The 14,226-nt window shown below is 56.3% G+C and overlaps 2 protein-coding genes across 2 annotated transcripts; both read right to left on the bottom strand.

Moving 5' to 3' along the window:
* Positions 1-286: 286 nt before the first annotated feature.
* Positions 287-9,276, bottom strand: HMOX2 (heme oxygenase 2). Its single transcript, XM_066561262.1, has 6 exons — positions 9,103-9,276; positions 4,663-4,764; positions 2,882-2,999; positions 2,154-2,645; positions 1,119-1,239; positions 287-1,038 (listed from the first exon to the last, which is right to left on the bottom strand). The coding sequence occupies exons 2-6, from the start codon at positions 4,740-4,742 to the stop codon at positions 914-916; spliced, it is 936 nt and encodes a 311-aa protein (XP_066417359.1). The 5' UTR covers positions 4,743-4,764; positions 9,103-9,276; the 3' UTR covers positions 287-913.
* A 228-nt stretch (positions 9,277-9,504) lies between these two features.
* On the bottom strand, positions 9,505-14,130 carry LOC136563588 (zinc finger protein 22-like). The gene is made up of 3 exons (XM_066561055.1): positions 14,032-14,130; positions 13,515-13,623; positions 9,505-11,039 (listed from the first exon to the last, which is right to left on the bottom strand). Exons 2-3 carry the CDS (start codon positions 13,600-13,602, stop codon positions 10,471-10,473), a joined length of 657 nt encoding a protein of 218 aa, XP_066417152.1. The 5' UTR covers positions 13,603-13,623; positions 14,032-14,130; the 3' UTR covers positions 9,505-10,470.
* Between the last annotated feature and the right edge of the window lie 96 nt (positions 14,131-14,226).

The following is a 14,226-nucleotide window of genomic DNA, read 5'->3' as shown; positions in this document are numbered from 1 at the left end:
AAGCACAGGAGGAAGAGCAGCAGCTTCTCTACCCTGCCAGGAACCCCCTCACACAGGAAAGCCCCAAGGCCTGCCAGCACCTGGCTGTGTCCTCAGCAGGGCAATGATCCTCCCCACATGGAAAGCCCAGGGAAAATAGCAGGGACACTGGGGTGCCAGGGCAGGAGTTTCTCAGGGACTGCATGAGTCAGAGACAAGTGAAACAGGGTGGGACTGCACTCCCTTTGCCCCCCTCAGTCCCCAGCCTCTCCATTCTCACAATGATGTGCTTTTGGCTTCCTCCAGCTATGGCATTGCAACTTTTTATTCCAGTCAAGGCTTCAGGAGAAATAACCAACAACCAACCCTCAACCCCGAAGTTGCACAGTACAGATTTGTCACCTCCATACCCCACCATGGTCCTGCCCCCATCCCCAGGGAGCTCCTTCCAACAGGAGTCAGACTTGGTTCCTCAGACATTGCACCAAACAGGACACTTCTCTGAGCTAACAGCCCCATGGCACAGCCTCAGCTTCTCAGGGTAGGAAAACAAGTGCTCGTTGTTTGAAAGGCTGATGACACATTCTGCAGATGCAACCCAGGGCAGGAAACCCCCTCCAGACACTGCTTCAGGGATGGAGATGAAAAGCCAAGCATGTGAAGCCTTTGCCAGGACAGGACATCTCTAGCCTTAAAAAGCCCAGCCTGGGCAGGGCAGTGCTGCAGTGGAGTCCTCACCCCCTGGCACTGACGAGTCCTGTGCAATATTCAGCTAAAGAGGTGTGCAAGGAGGCTTGGACAGTCCCACAGGATTCCTGTTTATTTCCTTACTCCACTCTGCAGCCAACTCACCAGCAGCAAGGGAAGGGTCGGAAAGCAGGCAGGGCACATCTCTGCCCTTGCCCCCAGGCAGAGCCACACCTGCCTGTGCCCGTCACAGGATGTACCAGGCTGCAGCTCCCGCTGCCACGGCCATGCAGGCTGCCAGCACCAGCTGCACCAGGGGCTGCCTGGCCAGGCCCACAGCAGCATGGAAGGGGCAGCTGGGGCTTGCTGTGCCTGCAGGACACAGAAAGCACCGTTAGCACTGTCCCTCTGTGCCACACAGCCACGGCAGCCCCCACGTTGGCACCACCTACCCAGTTTGTCTGCATAGTACGGGCACTTGCGGATGTCTCCCTTTCCATCGTGGACTGGAACGCCTCCATCTTGGGCTTCTTCTCCCAGCGACCTGCCCACCTTGTCCAGCTCATCAAACACCTGCAAGTGGCCACAGTGAGCACGTGAGCAGGCAGAGCCAGGCAGCTCTCAGCCAGATCCCTGCAGTCATCTGGGGAGCAGGCAAGCACCACTCCTGCTTCCCCGTCCCCAGCTGCCTTTTTGGGCATCCACTGCACAGCTGGGGTGACACCTGGCACACGCTGCAGCTCCAGGAAGGTACAGCCCATCCCAAGAGCATTCAGTCAGAGCCAGGAGCCAGGCAGCACCACCCTGCTGTGGGTGGGAGTGTGGGGCAACAGGCTCTCCCCTCCCTGCTGCAGAGCCCTGGAGGATCCCAGCTCCTGCAGTGCTCAGGCAGCCTCTCACTGCCATGGGATTCCATAAGGATCCTGACAAAGGAGCCAACCACACCTCACCATGTTTCTGGCCAGTTTAAATCACACTGACCTGCTACAAGCACAAGATTAAAACTTCCATCCAGTAGCTAAATCTGTGTTCATCCCCTGGGGCAAGCAGCAGCTCAGTCAGGTTTGATGAGAGGCAAATGCTATGGGAGGGACAGGAAGCTCCAGACATTTCTGACCATGGGCAACAAGTCAGACCTGAGACAGGAGATGAATTGTAACCAGGGTGGTGCAGCACACTCAAACTGTTTGAGGCTGTCTTGGCACAAGAGCTCTGCTCCCCTCACTGATTCACAGCCACACAGCTTGTGGGAATCTTCAAATCATTAATTTTGCCTTAATCAAAGCATTTGGCTGTGGCGGTGGAGCATGGGAGGAATTCCTGCCTGAAGCTAGAGAAAACTAGTTCAGCTAGAACCCCAACCCCTCAAGGAGGGGCTGTGGTGGTCTCACTCACACTGACTGGGTGAGTGGTGTGACTGAATTAACCTGGGCCAGACCTAAAAGCTGCAGCACCTACACATACAGATCAAGGGCTTTGTTTAGTACCTGCATGTTAAATCTGAAGGCTTTGTTGGCCTCTTCCACAATCCTTTCCTTGGTGTTCTTGTCCAAGTCCAGAGCATTCATTCTTGCTCTGTAAAGCTGCTTGAACTGCTGTGCGTTGGAAATGTTGTCAAACACGTAGAACTGGATCCCTTCCTCAGTACTGGGCAACTTCAGGGCCCTCTGGGCTACCTTCTTCAGCACCTGGCCACCTGAGAGGTCCCCCATGTAGCGTGTGTAAGCATGAGCCACCAGCAGCTCTGGCTCGTGTTGTCCCACATGATGGATTCTGTCCACATACTGCTGAGTTGCCTCTGAACACTGGATCTTTTCTTTCCAGTCTTCCCCATAAAAATATTTGAGGTCTTTGGCCAAAGCTTCTCTCCGGTGGAGCTCCACAGGGAAATACAGAGGAGCAAAGAGGGGATTGTCCTTGTTGTGATCCATCTCCTCTTCCAGAGCAGAGTAGGTGAAGTAAAGGGCCACGGTGGCCAGCTACAGACAGAACACAGCTCATGTGAGAAGCTGCTCACTAGATGGGCACAACTCATCTCAAGAGCAAACCCCAGGCCTGGCACAGAAGCAGCCTGGAGAGCCTGTACCAGGCAGGCACTGCTTGAAGGAGCCAAGGCTCTGCTCTGCTCTGCCCACCACCACCACAGCACCCCCAGGGCTGTGGGGCTCTGCCTTGGAGTCTGCACCAAAGAGCTGGGGAGCAGAGCCACACCCACCTTGAAGAGCTCCTTCTTGATGCGGCCCTTGAGGAAGTCCTTGACAAACTGAGTGTTCTCGGCGCGGTCGTGCGATTCCTTCGTCCCCTCCTTCAGCAGCTCCGAAAGGTCCATGGGGCTGCAGGCAAACACAGAGCTCCTTCCACCCCACAGCCTCACACAGCTTGTCCCTGCTGTGTCTGGAGGGATCCCCCACCATCCACCATCCCAGTTTGGAGAAGGTACAAGGTGGGACCCCCAGGCCGCCCCTCAGGCTGAGCTGGCAGCTGCTGGAGGAAGCAGCAGGGCGGCAGCAGCCCCTGTGCCAACCACAGCTGCCCCTCCAGGGGGGTTACCAGGAGCTCTGGCCCAGGATGCTGAAGCAACTGCCAAGGACCTGCTGATCCCTGCACCTTAACTTCTGCTTCTCATCCATGTGAGCCCAACACCACCACACAAGGAAGCCTTGAGCTTATGGGGAGCATCAGGGCAGGCTAAAGGGCATGGGGGCCTTGCTGGTACCTTCTGCTGGAGAACAAAAAAGGCTCAGGTAGGTCCCCCAGCTTTCCCAACTTGGATATCAACTGTTGGTGAAGAGATGAGAGCTGAATGGCAAAGCAGGGCAAAAAACACCCTTAAAAAGTTTATTTCTCCTGCATTACACTGGTTTTTCAATTTTCGACATGGTGTCTTGTTTTAAAAAAGACCCAAAACATTAAAATCTATGATTTTAGGCCCCAGGCACTGCACCTACCTGGACACAGAATCACAGAATGAACTGGGCTGAAAAAGACCTTTGAGATCATCAAGTCCAACCTATGACCTAACACCTCCTCATCACCTGAACCACAGCACCGAGTGCCACGTCCAGGCTGTTCTTAAACACATCCAGGGACAGAGACCCCAGCACCTCCCTGGGCAGACAATTCCAGTGCCCAATCATTCTTTCAGTGAAGAATTTTTTTCCTGATGTCCACCTCAAACTTCCCCTGGTGCAGCTCAAGGCTGTGTCCTCTCATTCTGTCAGTGGTTGCCTGGGAGGAGAGCCCAGGCCCCTCTGGCTCCAGCCACCTTCAGGTACAGCATCAGGACACTGGTACAGTATCAACACACACTCAAATCTTGCCAAAGTGCACCCCACAGTTTTATCACTACTTTGCCCCAGCTAGCACACTCATGTTAGCTCTGAGAGAGGCTGTGAACACTCCAGACCCACTGAGTGTGCCAGCAGAGCCAGCAAACACTCACTTCTCATGAAGCTGAGCCTGTCAAGTCAAAGAAATCAACCAGCCTGTCTAAATCTTCTAGAAAGCACCCTAGTCACCCTTCCTGTTTTCCAAGTCTGAAGCCTTGGCTTTTAGAACATGTGTGTGAATTTGTTTTTTAAAGTAACCTCCTAGAAAATGTCCTTGCCTAGGCCTGGGTATTCTGCAAAGGCAAGAGCTCACCAGAGCAGAGTTCACCTCTAGAGTCAGTTTTCAAAACAAGAAGCCTGCCCAGCAAGCCATGGAAACACAGGCTCCCCTTGGCCAGGAAGACACAAACACAGCTGCCAAATAGTCAAGAGTGTTTCTGAAATGTGACTTTCACAGTCAAGTGTTTGTTGTCAGCCCTGCCAGGTCCCTCTTTCCCATCCCTTCCACCCTTACAGTACAGTTTGATTAAAGATTTCATAGCACATGTATTTAATTAATCACCTATTGGGGTCCCCCACTTCTTCAGATGAGAGGATCACTCCTTTACCTGGAAGATCTCTTGCCTTGCCCAAGGCTGTGCCTGTGCCATTGTGTGTCAGAACTCACCTGACAGCATCATCTTCTATTTCCTCATAGTGCAAAATGTCTTCCTCTCCCCCCTCTGGGCTCTCCTGGGCTGATGGCATTGTGGCCACTGCTGGGATCAGTCTGAAAAGCAAAAGCAGAGAGGGGCTGTCAGGGGAAGCTGCCTTAGCAAAGGGATGGGTGTGAAATGCTGAACAGTCCAACCAGGAGTTCTCTGAGCAGCCCTACCAGGCAGGGCAGTGAGCAGCAGCCTCTGGCTGTTTCCACCTCCCACCAGGCACTTCCAAGGATGCAGATTTGCCTGTTCAGTTCAGGTGAACCTCAGCACTGACACCCAGTTCACAAAGCATTGAACACAGCAGCCTGCACTCCATTTCCCCCTTCAGGATGGCTCCTGGCTGAAGATGAGAGCTCTGTGGTGGCAGTCTGCACTGGACCTGTGAGCAGGCTGCCTTCCCCTGGTGCTACCAAACATTTCCCCCAGTGTCACACTGAGCAGAGTAACTGGAAAGGGAAGCCCCTCTCCTTCACTCAAGAGGAAGAACAAGCCTCATGTGCAAGTACAAAGCTTCCCTGGAGAAAGCAGTGGTGAATTAGGCCAGCTGAGCTCTGAAGTCAGGCAGCTCCCAGGGGAAACAAGAACATTCCCTGTGACAGAAATAGGGGAAGAGGAACTTCCAAAGCAGGGGCAGATTTCACTGCTCTGCCTTTCCTGGGCCACTCTCCAAGCAGAGTGAGCTGCAGACAGCTCCTGCTCCCACTCACAGCCTCCTCCCCTGCCTGGCAGAATTCACTTCAAATCCCATAAGTAACTGGGTTCCTCCTCCTCATTTGCAAAAGGAAATAAAATCTCCTTGGATGTAACAGGATGCACAAGCTTTACCCAGGAGCAGGAACACAACACACCTGGATTACATTGGCTGGGCACAGAAATCCAGGCCCCTCATTTATAAAATGGAGCTGTAATCAGCTTTGTGCAGAGCAACAGCACCAGCAGCTTCCAGGCAGCCTTGGAGAGGAGCAAGGAGCTGATGAGAAAACACCCACCAAGGGAACCATCCTCGTGCTCCCCACTTCAGTTCAGCCCCCCTTGCTGGGCTGCACCCATGGATTCCCTGCTCAGCCCCAGCAGGGGACTGGCAGAGCCAACAAGCAGCTGCTCAGCACTGGCACAGCAGCTCACACGAGCACACCACTTAGAAATTAATTGCTCTCCAGTTCCTCACCCCAGATTTCTAAGCCCTGTTTCACAGCAGTTCAAGCAGCTTTACAGAGCAAGAATGAATGCTCTGGACTTGGACAAGAACACCAAGGAAAGGATTGTGAAAGAGGCCAACAAAGCCTTCAGCCCTGTTTCACAGCCCTGTTTCTCAGTGCCCTTCACACTCCAACCAGGAGCCCATCCTCAGGTGCAGCCCAAGGCTCCCCTGTAATCACAGAATCCTTTCCTGGGAGAGAGGCTTCCCCAGGGGAAGGCTGACCAAGTGGATTGTTTTGGGATGCCAGGAGCCCAGGGCTGGGACAGAAGTCATTCAGGGTCACAAAGGATGGCAGCCCCAGTGTCACCACCCCTCCCCTGCCCAGGATAAAGGTCAGGCCAGAAACCAGCCCAGGTGCTGTGTGTGTGATCGCTCACCAGGCAGCTCAAGCCAGGGACCCACCCTCACTCCTCACCCAGCCTCAGAGTGGGAAATGCCCACTGTGGGCAGGGGAAACAAAGCACAAAGGCAAATGAGCCAGCTGAGCTCAGCCAGGAGCCTGGGCACAGGAGGAACAGTGCACTTGTCACCTGCCAATGTCACCAGCTCTGTGACACCCTGCCTGCCCTGCTCATGGCAGCCCAGGACCTTCCCAGGAGATGCAGATTCCAAAATGAAAGTAGACAAACTAGTTCCAATTTATCTTATATTCCCAGAAAGCCAGAGTCCTGGAGGGGAGGTGTGCTGTCTCCACATGCCTGAAACAGGCACTGCTGAGAGCAGAGCTACAGAGCACCTGAGCCACACTCATCCCTTGGGAGAGGCCTGAAGGCTGACAGCAAATCCAGCCCAAAGGAACACACCAGGCCAGGCCTCAAAATCAGTGGTTAACAGCAGCCATGGCTCAAGGTTCCCCAAAGATGGCCCTGAGATCATCACACTCACCAGAGCCTCCAGTGGCACAGCCTGAGCACTCTCCTGTTCACACAGGGCACCCAGGGGGTCTCAGCAGCCTCCCCCCAGCCCTGTCACTGCTGCTGCAGAAGCACAGCTCATGGGCAGGGGGAGTCACTGTCCCAGGAGCACAGGCTGCTGCTGGGAGCAGGGGGTACCATGTCCAAAGTCACTGAAGGCCTTGGTGCATTGTCAGACCCGTGTTTCCCCTGGCATGTTTTGCAGGGTTCAGCCTCACAAGTTCATCTCCATGGCAGTGCCTACACCAGTCCCTGTAGCCCCAGGTGAGGGCAGAACTCGTGCAGGAAGATGTGGAAGCTGAGCTTTCTCCTGATACAGTCTCTAGCACAGACACATCCCAACAGGACAAGTCAGCACAAAGCCCATCCTCCCCTGTGCTGGGGCACTGAGAGCTGGCAGGAAAGGCCCTCACTGGCTCTCACACCTCCACACACTGGTGCCTTTACTCAAAAACTGGCAACTGCAAGCCCCACTTTGTGGTCACAGCCCTGGTTTCTCTGAAAGGGGGCACGTCCCACAGGCCAAGGGGGAGGCTCAGGCAGTGCCACCTCCTCTGCAGAGGCTGGAATGCCATTTCATTTGCTGCAGGGAGCTCTGCTCATCCAGGACCTGGCTGATGTTCAGGGCACCTTCCAGTGCCCAGACAGAGCCTGCCTGGAGCAATCCAGCAGCCACCATTGGGATAGCAGGGCTGGAGAGTGGGGAGGAGGTTTGGTACAGGACACCCCAGCATTCCAAACCTTTCTTTCCTAATGACAGTGTTCAAACCCCCTGAGAAAACACCTCCACCTCATCTAGATGAGTACAGTTTGTCCCCACACACGTCTCCTCACCAAGCTGCACACCCCAGATGCACAGCTGTTCTTCTCAGGGTAGGAAAACATTAAATCCTAATAATCCCAAGCCTTTTGAAGGAAGAAGACACTGCTGCTGCAGGGAAAGAGCACTGGAAGCCCCAGATTTGCTTGGGCACTCTGGGAGAAGTTTGGTAACTCACAGGCAGTACAGAGTTCATATCTGCTGTTGAATTTGCATGCAGCTTCAAGGCATTTCCCCACACACAGAGCTCAGTGTGGTGGGACCTTGCAGTGGAAACAAACCTCAGAACCCCAGGCCTAGAGGCTTGAAGAATCGTCCCAGAGGTTACCTGGCAATCCCAGCAGGAGAGATTGTCATCTCCATCTCCTTCTGGTGAGGGATTTGGCACTGGCTGCTGCTGGAAATGGAACCTCATAGACTGAATTACCACATTATCTGATCCCAGGTAAATTGAAGATTTCACCTGGACACAGCCTAAATTTAGCCTAAATTCAAGTCCCAGACACTTCTAGCAAGGCCCACAAAAATGCTACTTTTGTCTTCTAGAGCAGCAGCTCAGCACCTCAACAAACTGATCAAAGGAAGGTCCTGGTGACCTCAAAGACCTTGTCCAGTGCTGCCCTGTGGTGGTGGCACTTGTGTCAGCCCATCATTATTTTCTCACTCTGGCTATAGGAACAGACAAGGGATAAGTCAGGGCTGGATGTGGGCAGAGAAAGAAAACATTGTATCAGACACACACAGTTATACCAAACAGCCTTTGTTGAGCAGAGAGGCAGCCAGTGCCTGCCCTAGCGGTCATGTCGGCTGCCAGCTGTGCCCGGGACAGCCAAGCAGGGCCAGTGACAGGCACTTGGGGCTGCTATGTGCACTGCAGTGCTGTGTGTGGGTGCTGAGGCCTGAACAGGACAATGGCCAATAATGGAAAAGGAGGAATAGCAGGAGGCCTTCGCTCTCCAGGCGCTTCTCTGAGCGCCGCGGGGCCGAGGAAAGGCAAGCGGCCCCATGGCCACGGGCAGCGCAGGGCTCCGATCCCCCAGCTCCCGCTCCCGAGCGGCCGTGCAGAGTCACGGCGGGGCTCTGAGGGCCCGGGGCTGGCACACGCTGCCGGCCGCTGGGCAGGCGCTCGCTCGCTCCTGGGGACGCACGGCAGGAGCAGGGAGGGCTGCGGACGGCCCTGCCCCGCCCGGGCACACGGTTCGCGGGCGGGAGCTGTGGGCCCGAGCGGCCCGGCCGCGTCACGGCGGTCACGTCGGCCGCGCCAGCCGCGGGCCCCGGCGGGCAGCGGCGCGGAAGCACGGCTCTGAGGCGGCCCGGGGGGCTTCCCGGCCCACCCGCCGCCGGGAGCGGGCAGAGCCCCGCCGAGTGAGCCCCGGGGGAAGGGGCCGGCCCGGGGCCGTGTGAGCCCCGGGAAGGGCCCGGCCCGCGGGCCCGGCCGCGTTGCCATGGGGACGCGCCGCGCACTCACCGCTGCTGCTGCCGCCGCCGCCCTCGGTTCCCGGCAGGGACAGACAAAGGCCCCGTGCCGCCGGCCCGGCTTTATGGCCCCGGGGGCTCCGCGCGGCCAATCAGGAGCCGCGCACGGCACGCGCCCGCGATTGGCGAAGGCGGCCGAGGCGCCGCGCGAGGACCCCCCTGGCTCCGGAGGCGGGCGGGGCGAGGAACTGCGCACGCGCAGAAGCCGCCGATGGGTGGGAGGTGGACGGGGAGTCACGTGATGCCCATGACCCCGCCCCCACGCTCACCTGGACGGCCCCGCCCAAGGCCCCGCCCCTGAAGGGGGGCTGGAGAGCAAATCCGCGCATGCGCAAGTGGCGCCGCGTCCCGGCAACCGGAAAGGGCGGCCAAGAAGGGAACGTGGCGGCAGCGCTGCGGTACCGGCGGCTTTATTGGCGGCTGCAGCAACGGCACCCAGCGCAGCTGCCGTCCCACAGCCCCTGCAGGGCCGCGGGGACACACGGATAGCCAGCGCACGGGGCCCAGGGCACCAGGCCTTGGGCTTCTTTGGGCTGCGTGAGGGAGCTCAGCGCCTCTGAACACACATCAGGAGCTTTTCTTGAGCGAGTGTTGCAGGCTCTAAGATGGTCCGTGTGCTTCAGTCTATTAATTGCCACAGAGTCATTTACCTTCCTCTGAAATACACGAAGCACATTCCAGCCTTTTCAAAGCACGTCCTTTCTCTCCCAAGAGCTTTCCCTCCGAACACCACCGACTGCCCCTGCCGTGTCCCCGCTCCTCTCCAGAGAGGAGCTCCTCGCACTGGCTCTCCCCCATTTGCATTTCTCTCCTTTAGGACTCGTTCTCATCAAACAAAGAGCCTTCCGCTCCGTGAGCAGGCAGTCAGTGGAGCGAACGGAGACACCGGGACCGGGGGGATCCGAGCCTAGGGCTGCCCGGCGCTGTGGAGGTGCCGGTGCCGCAGGAGCGCGGAGCTCACGGCGAAGCCCCTCCCGCAGTCGGTACAGCGGTGGGGCCGGTCCCCGTTGTGGGTGCGGCGGTGCTGGCTGAGGTGGGGGGTCTGCCTGAAGCTGTGCCCGCAGTCGGTACAGGCGTACGGCCGCTCCCCGCTGTGCACCCGCCGGTGCCGCAGCAGGGCCGGCCGCCACAGGAAGCTCTTCCCGCGCTCGGTGCACTCGAAGGGGCGCTCCCCGGTGTGGAAGCGGCGGTGCTGGATGAGGTGGGAGCTCACCGTGAAGCTCTTCCCGCACTCGGAGCACCCGAACGGGCGCTCGCCCGTGTGGAGGCGGTGGTGCTGGATGAGAGCCGAACTCACGGTGAAGCTCTTCGCGCACTCGGAGCACTTGTACGGCTTCTCCCCGGTGTGCAGCCGCTGGTGCTAGGTGAGCTCGGAGCTCTGGCTGAAGCTCTTCCCGCACTCGGCACACCCGAAGGGCTGATCCCCGCTGTGCGTGCCCTGGTGGCGGAGCAGCTTGGAGCTGACGCTGAAGCTCTTGTTGCCGCACTCGGAGCACTCGCAGGGTCTCTGCCCCGAGTGCATCCTCTGGTGCTGGGTCAGATGGGAGAGCTGCCGGAAACGCTCCCCACACTCGGTGCACAGGAAGGGTTTCTCTCCAGTGTGGATCCTCCGGTGCTGGACGAGGTTGGAACTCACACGGAAGCTCTTCCCGCAGTCCCCACATATCATCGGCCTCCCCACAGAGGAATTTCTCTGCTGGATGACATCTGGCAGCTTCCTGAAACTTTTCCCACGCAGCATCACTCGGCTTTGCCTCTTCTCCAGAGGCCTCTGAACCCTTCCTGAGCTCCATGGGATGACTGGGTCCTGTACAGGACTCTGGGAATTGTTCTCCTTGGAGAGACCCGAGAGTGAAACCTCCAGCTCTGCTGGCCCAGGGATGCCTTGGTGGGGATTATTCTCTTTTTTGCTCACAATCCCATCTTCAGCTGCAATAAAATGAGAATCTAGATAGAAGTCACAGACAGGAAACTTTAAAGAGGGGAAATCAAGAGGGATCAAATTCTAAAGATTCACCAGATTGACTCTTACAGAAAGGTCTGATACTTCCCTTCAAACTACACAGTGGATTTCTCAGTGTGTTCACAGGAACAAATCCTAGGAACAGCCCTGTGTGCTCTGACAGAACCTGAATCCACTGAAATTATTGGCATAGTAGAGGTAAAAGTTCAGTGCTTGAATGGGAAGGATGGCTGCTCTTCTAGGATGTCTGAAAAGTTATTAAAAGCTGAATTGAGAGTCATGGAAGTGCCACAAAGAACTGTCCTACTCAGCAGAACAAAGGCAGCATCCCTGATCTGCTGCTGCTGGTGCTGCAGAGGCCCTAAGGAATGAAATCAGACACCTCAAACATGGCTTATGCCAGACAGAGGCAGAAGAAAGGCAACTTTGTGCTCCCATGGATGCATGGGAGAGCACACAGAACTGGGATGAGAAAGTGCTGTCTTGGAGCAGGAGAGGCACTGCAGAACTAAGAAAGGAGAGTCCAGAATTACAGCCCAGATGATCTAAGATCACATCTGATCTTCCTCTTTCTGGGCAGTGTAAGAAAACACCACAATGTGATTTCACAGTGACTCCTGAGATGCCTTTTACAGTAGCTTGGTGTGGCATTGACACTTGATATAGTTTTCCTTCAAATTGTTCCATGAGAGCAACAGAAAGTGGAACTTTGACAGCCATGTGTCTGCAGCTACTCCATCCAGGTGGGATCTGGAGGAAAAGAGAAGAGGGACATCCAGAGACAGGATAAGGACATTGCTGGCAGCCCAGCCTGGTGCCCTTGCCCTGTGGGTCAAACTTACTGAGCAGACAGTGGAGCTTGGGAAGTTGCTCTGTGGAGCAACTGTAAAGGGTTTGATGTTTGATGGTGCCTGTAAAGGGTTTGATCAAAATCACAATGACAGGACCTCACTGGAAGTGTTTTAGGTGAGAGGAGAATAAGTTCACAATGCTCAGGAATTCATATTGGAAGTATAAGGCTGAACTGGCAAAAAAATTAATAAGCAAGCAAGGGAGAGTGTGGTTCTTCCTCAGCCCATGCAATTTGGGTTGATCTCAAGCCTCTGATGCACCCAAGAGTGCCAGTGCTACGATCTGAGCCAAGCTCCAGGCAAGCAGAGTAAGTGCAGACATTGGGAAAAAACCTAACTATCACCTTAAATGTACCCTTGGATCTCTTTCTCAAGAGAATCCACCTTGAGTTCTTCAGAGATGGCACCAATTCTAGCAGAAGGAAGCTCTGGAGTCCAAAGGCATTCTCAAAGACATTAATCCTTCACCAAACCTGGTAAGGAAACTCAGCTGCTGTGGGATGAATGACCTTCATGAGGTGGGGAGGAAGGCAAAGGGAGGTGTTTATGATTCTGCTATTCAGACACAAAGGCTGACTATGAACTGTGTCAGGGCCTGGTGATGCTGCCCAACCAGGTGACAGGGGAATGACAGAGGACATGCACTGCAGGTAAACAAAGAAGTGCAGAGGGGAACAGCCTCTGTACCAGGAGCTGCTATAGAGGGCGCCTCCATGGATGGGCCTAGGATGTTCTTGACATCATTCTGGAATAGCCCCTTGGAGCAGGTGGACAAAAACTGCAGCTCCCAGGCAGACAAAACAGCTCATCAAATGTTAATGATTTTCAGGGAAAAACAGAGAATAAAGAAAATGTAATTGTGCCCTTGCAGCTCAAACCCCACAACCTGACTGTGTGCAAGGGCAGGGATGGATCCTCCATTTAAGAGAAATTCCAGTAGAGCTGAGGGAGATACAGAGCATGACATGAATAATAAAAGGCACAGAACAGCTTCTGCATTGGGGATAAAGGGTGCAGCTGACAGGGGTATTGCAGAGGACTATGAAACCACAAGTGGCCCATGGAGTGGGTGGGGATCCCTCCTGCACCATCTGCTCTGAGTTAAGAACAACTGACATGAAGTGAGCTATTAGAAGGCAGCTTCAAAGCAAACTAAAGAAGGCAGCAACTCAGAAAGCAGCTGAATAGGCTGTGGAACTACTGGCTGCAAGCTGTCATGGATGCTAAAACATGCACAACTTCACACAGCAAGAAAATACAGAGAGAGCTGTGAGATACTGAGACATTGCATGTCTGCTTCAGTAGTTTCTGAAGTCACAGAGTGCCAGGGCCTGGGAGAGCATCCAGGAACACACCAGGCACTGCCTGTGCCTTCTGTGGGACCCAGCACTGGCTGCTGCTAGGGACCAGTGGGAGGACAGTGGTCCATCCTGGTATCACCAATCCTATGCATGCTGGTAGCGTATGGGAATCCTGGAGCAGTTTTTCTTACCAACAGGTTCACAGATGTGCTGGGTTAACGCTCAGACTCCACGATCTTAGTGAGTTTTTCCCAACCTCAGTGACTGTACGGCTGTACCATCCCCTTACCTGCACAAGGGCTGCTCTCGGACTTCCCTCGGTAGGCGCAGAGGTGGGAGAACCACAGTTCCTCCTTCTGATCCATGTGGGAGATCATCTCCAGCTGCTTTCAGGGGATCTGCTCCGGGGGGAAGACAGGGCCGGTCAGACGGGCCGGGATTCACCCGACCGAGCAGGGGCTGGCTCTGCGGGGATGCAGCAGAGCCCCGGAACCGCTGCGGACCCGCGGGGCTGGGGGGGCCGGGGAGGGAAAGTCGGGGACGCCCAGGTGAGGGTGTCCGGTCCTGGTCCCACCGAGGGTCCCGTCCCAACCCTGTGATGTCCCCGGTCTCAGCGCCGCCGTGTCCCGGTCCCGCCGTGTCCTCGTCCCGCTCCCGCAGCTGTCCCCGTCCCGGTCCCTGAGCTGTCCCCGATCCAGCCCCGCCGTGTCCCGGTCTCTCAGCTGTGTCCGATCCAGCCCCGCCGTGTCCCGGTCCCGGAGCTGTCCCCGATCCAGCCCCGCCGTGTCCCCGTCCCGGTCCCTCACCGGCGCTCGGCTCCGCTCGGCGGCTCCGCGGCCGCTGAGGCGCGGTCACGTGACGGCCAACGGTGGCCAATGGCGGCCCCGCGGGCTGTGAAGGGGCCCGGGATGATGGCGGCGGGGCTGAGGTGGTGACAGGGCTGAGGTGGCGGCGGGCTTGGCCCCCCTGAGGGCTCCGGACCCGTCCCCCGCTGCCCGCTC

This window comes from Molothrus aeneus, chromosome 16, assembly GCF_037042795.1.
Source record: "Molothrus aeneus isolate 106 chromosome 16, BPBGC_Maene_1.0, whole genome shotgun sequence".
Taxonomy (NCBI): domain Eukaryota; kingdom Metazoa; phylum Chordata; class Aves; order Passeriformes; family Icteridae; genus Molothrus; species Molothrus aeneus.
This window is presented reverse-complemented; position numbering and strand designations above follow the sequence as displayed.

Coding starts and splice junctions, on each gene's coding strand:
- HMOX2 (XM_066561262.1), bottom strand. CDS start 4,742: ATGCCATCAGCCCAGGAGAGCCCAGAGGGGGGAGAGGAAGACATTTTG. Junction 3,000..4,662: donor ATAGAAGATGATGCTGTCAG/GTGAGTTCTGAC, acceptor GTTTGCCTGCAG/CCCCATGGACCTTTCGGAGC. Junction 1,039..1,118: donor GTACTATGCAGACAAACTGG/GTAGGTGGTGCC, acceptor TGTGTCCTGCAG/GCACAGCAAGCCCCAGCTGC.
- LOC136563588 (XM_066561055.1), bottom strand. CDS start 13,602: ATGATCTCCCACATGGATCAGAAGGAGGAACTGTGGTTCTCCCACCTC. Junction 11,040..13,514: donor CGAGAGCAGCCCTTGTGCAG/GTAAGGGGATGG, acceptor ATTTTATTGCAG/CTGAAGATGGGATTGTGAGC.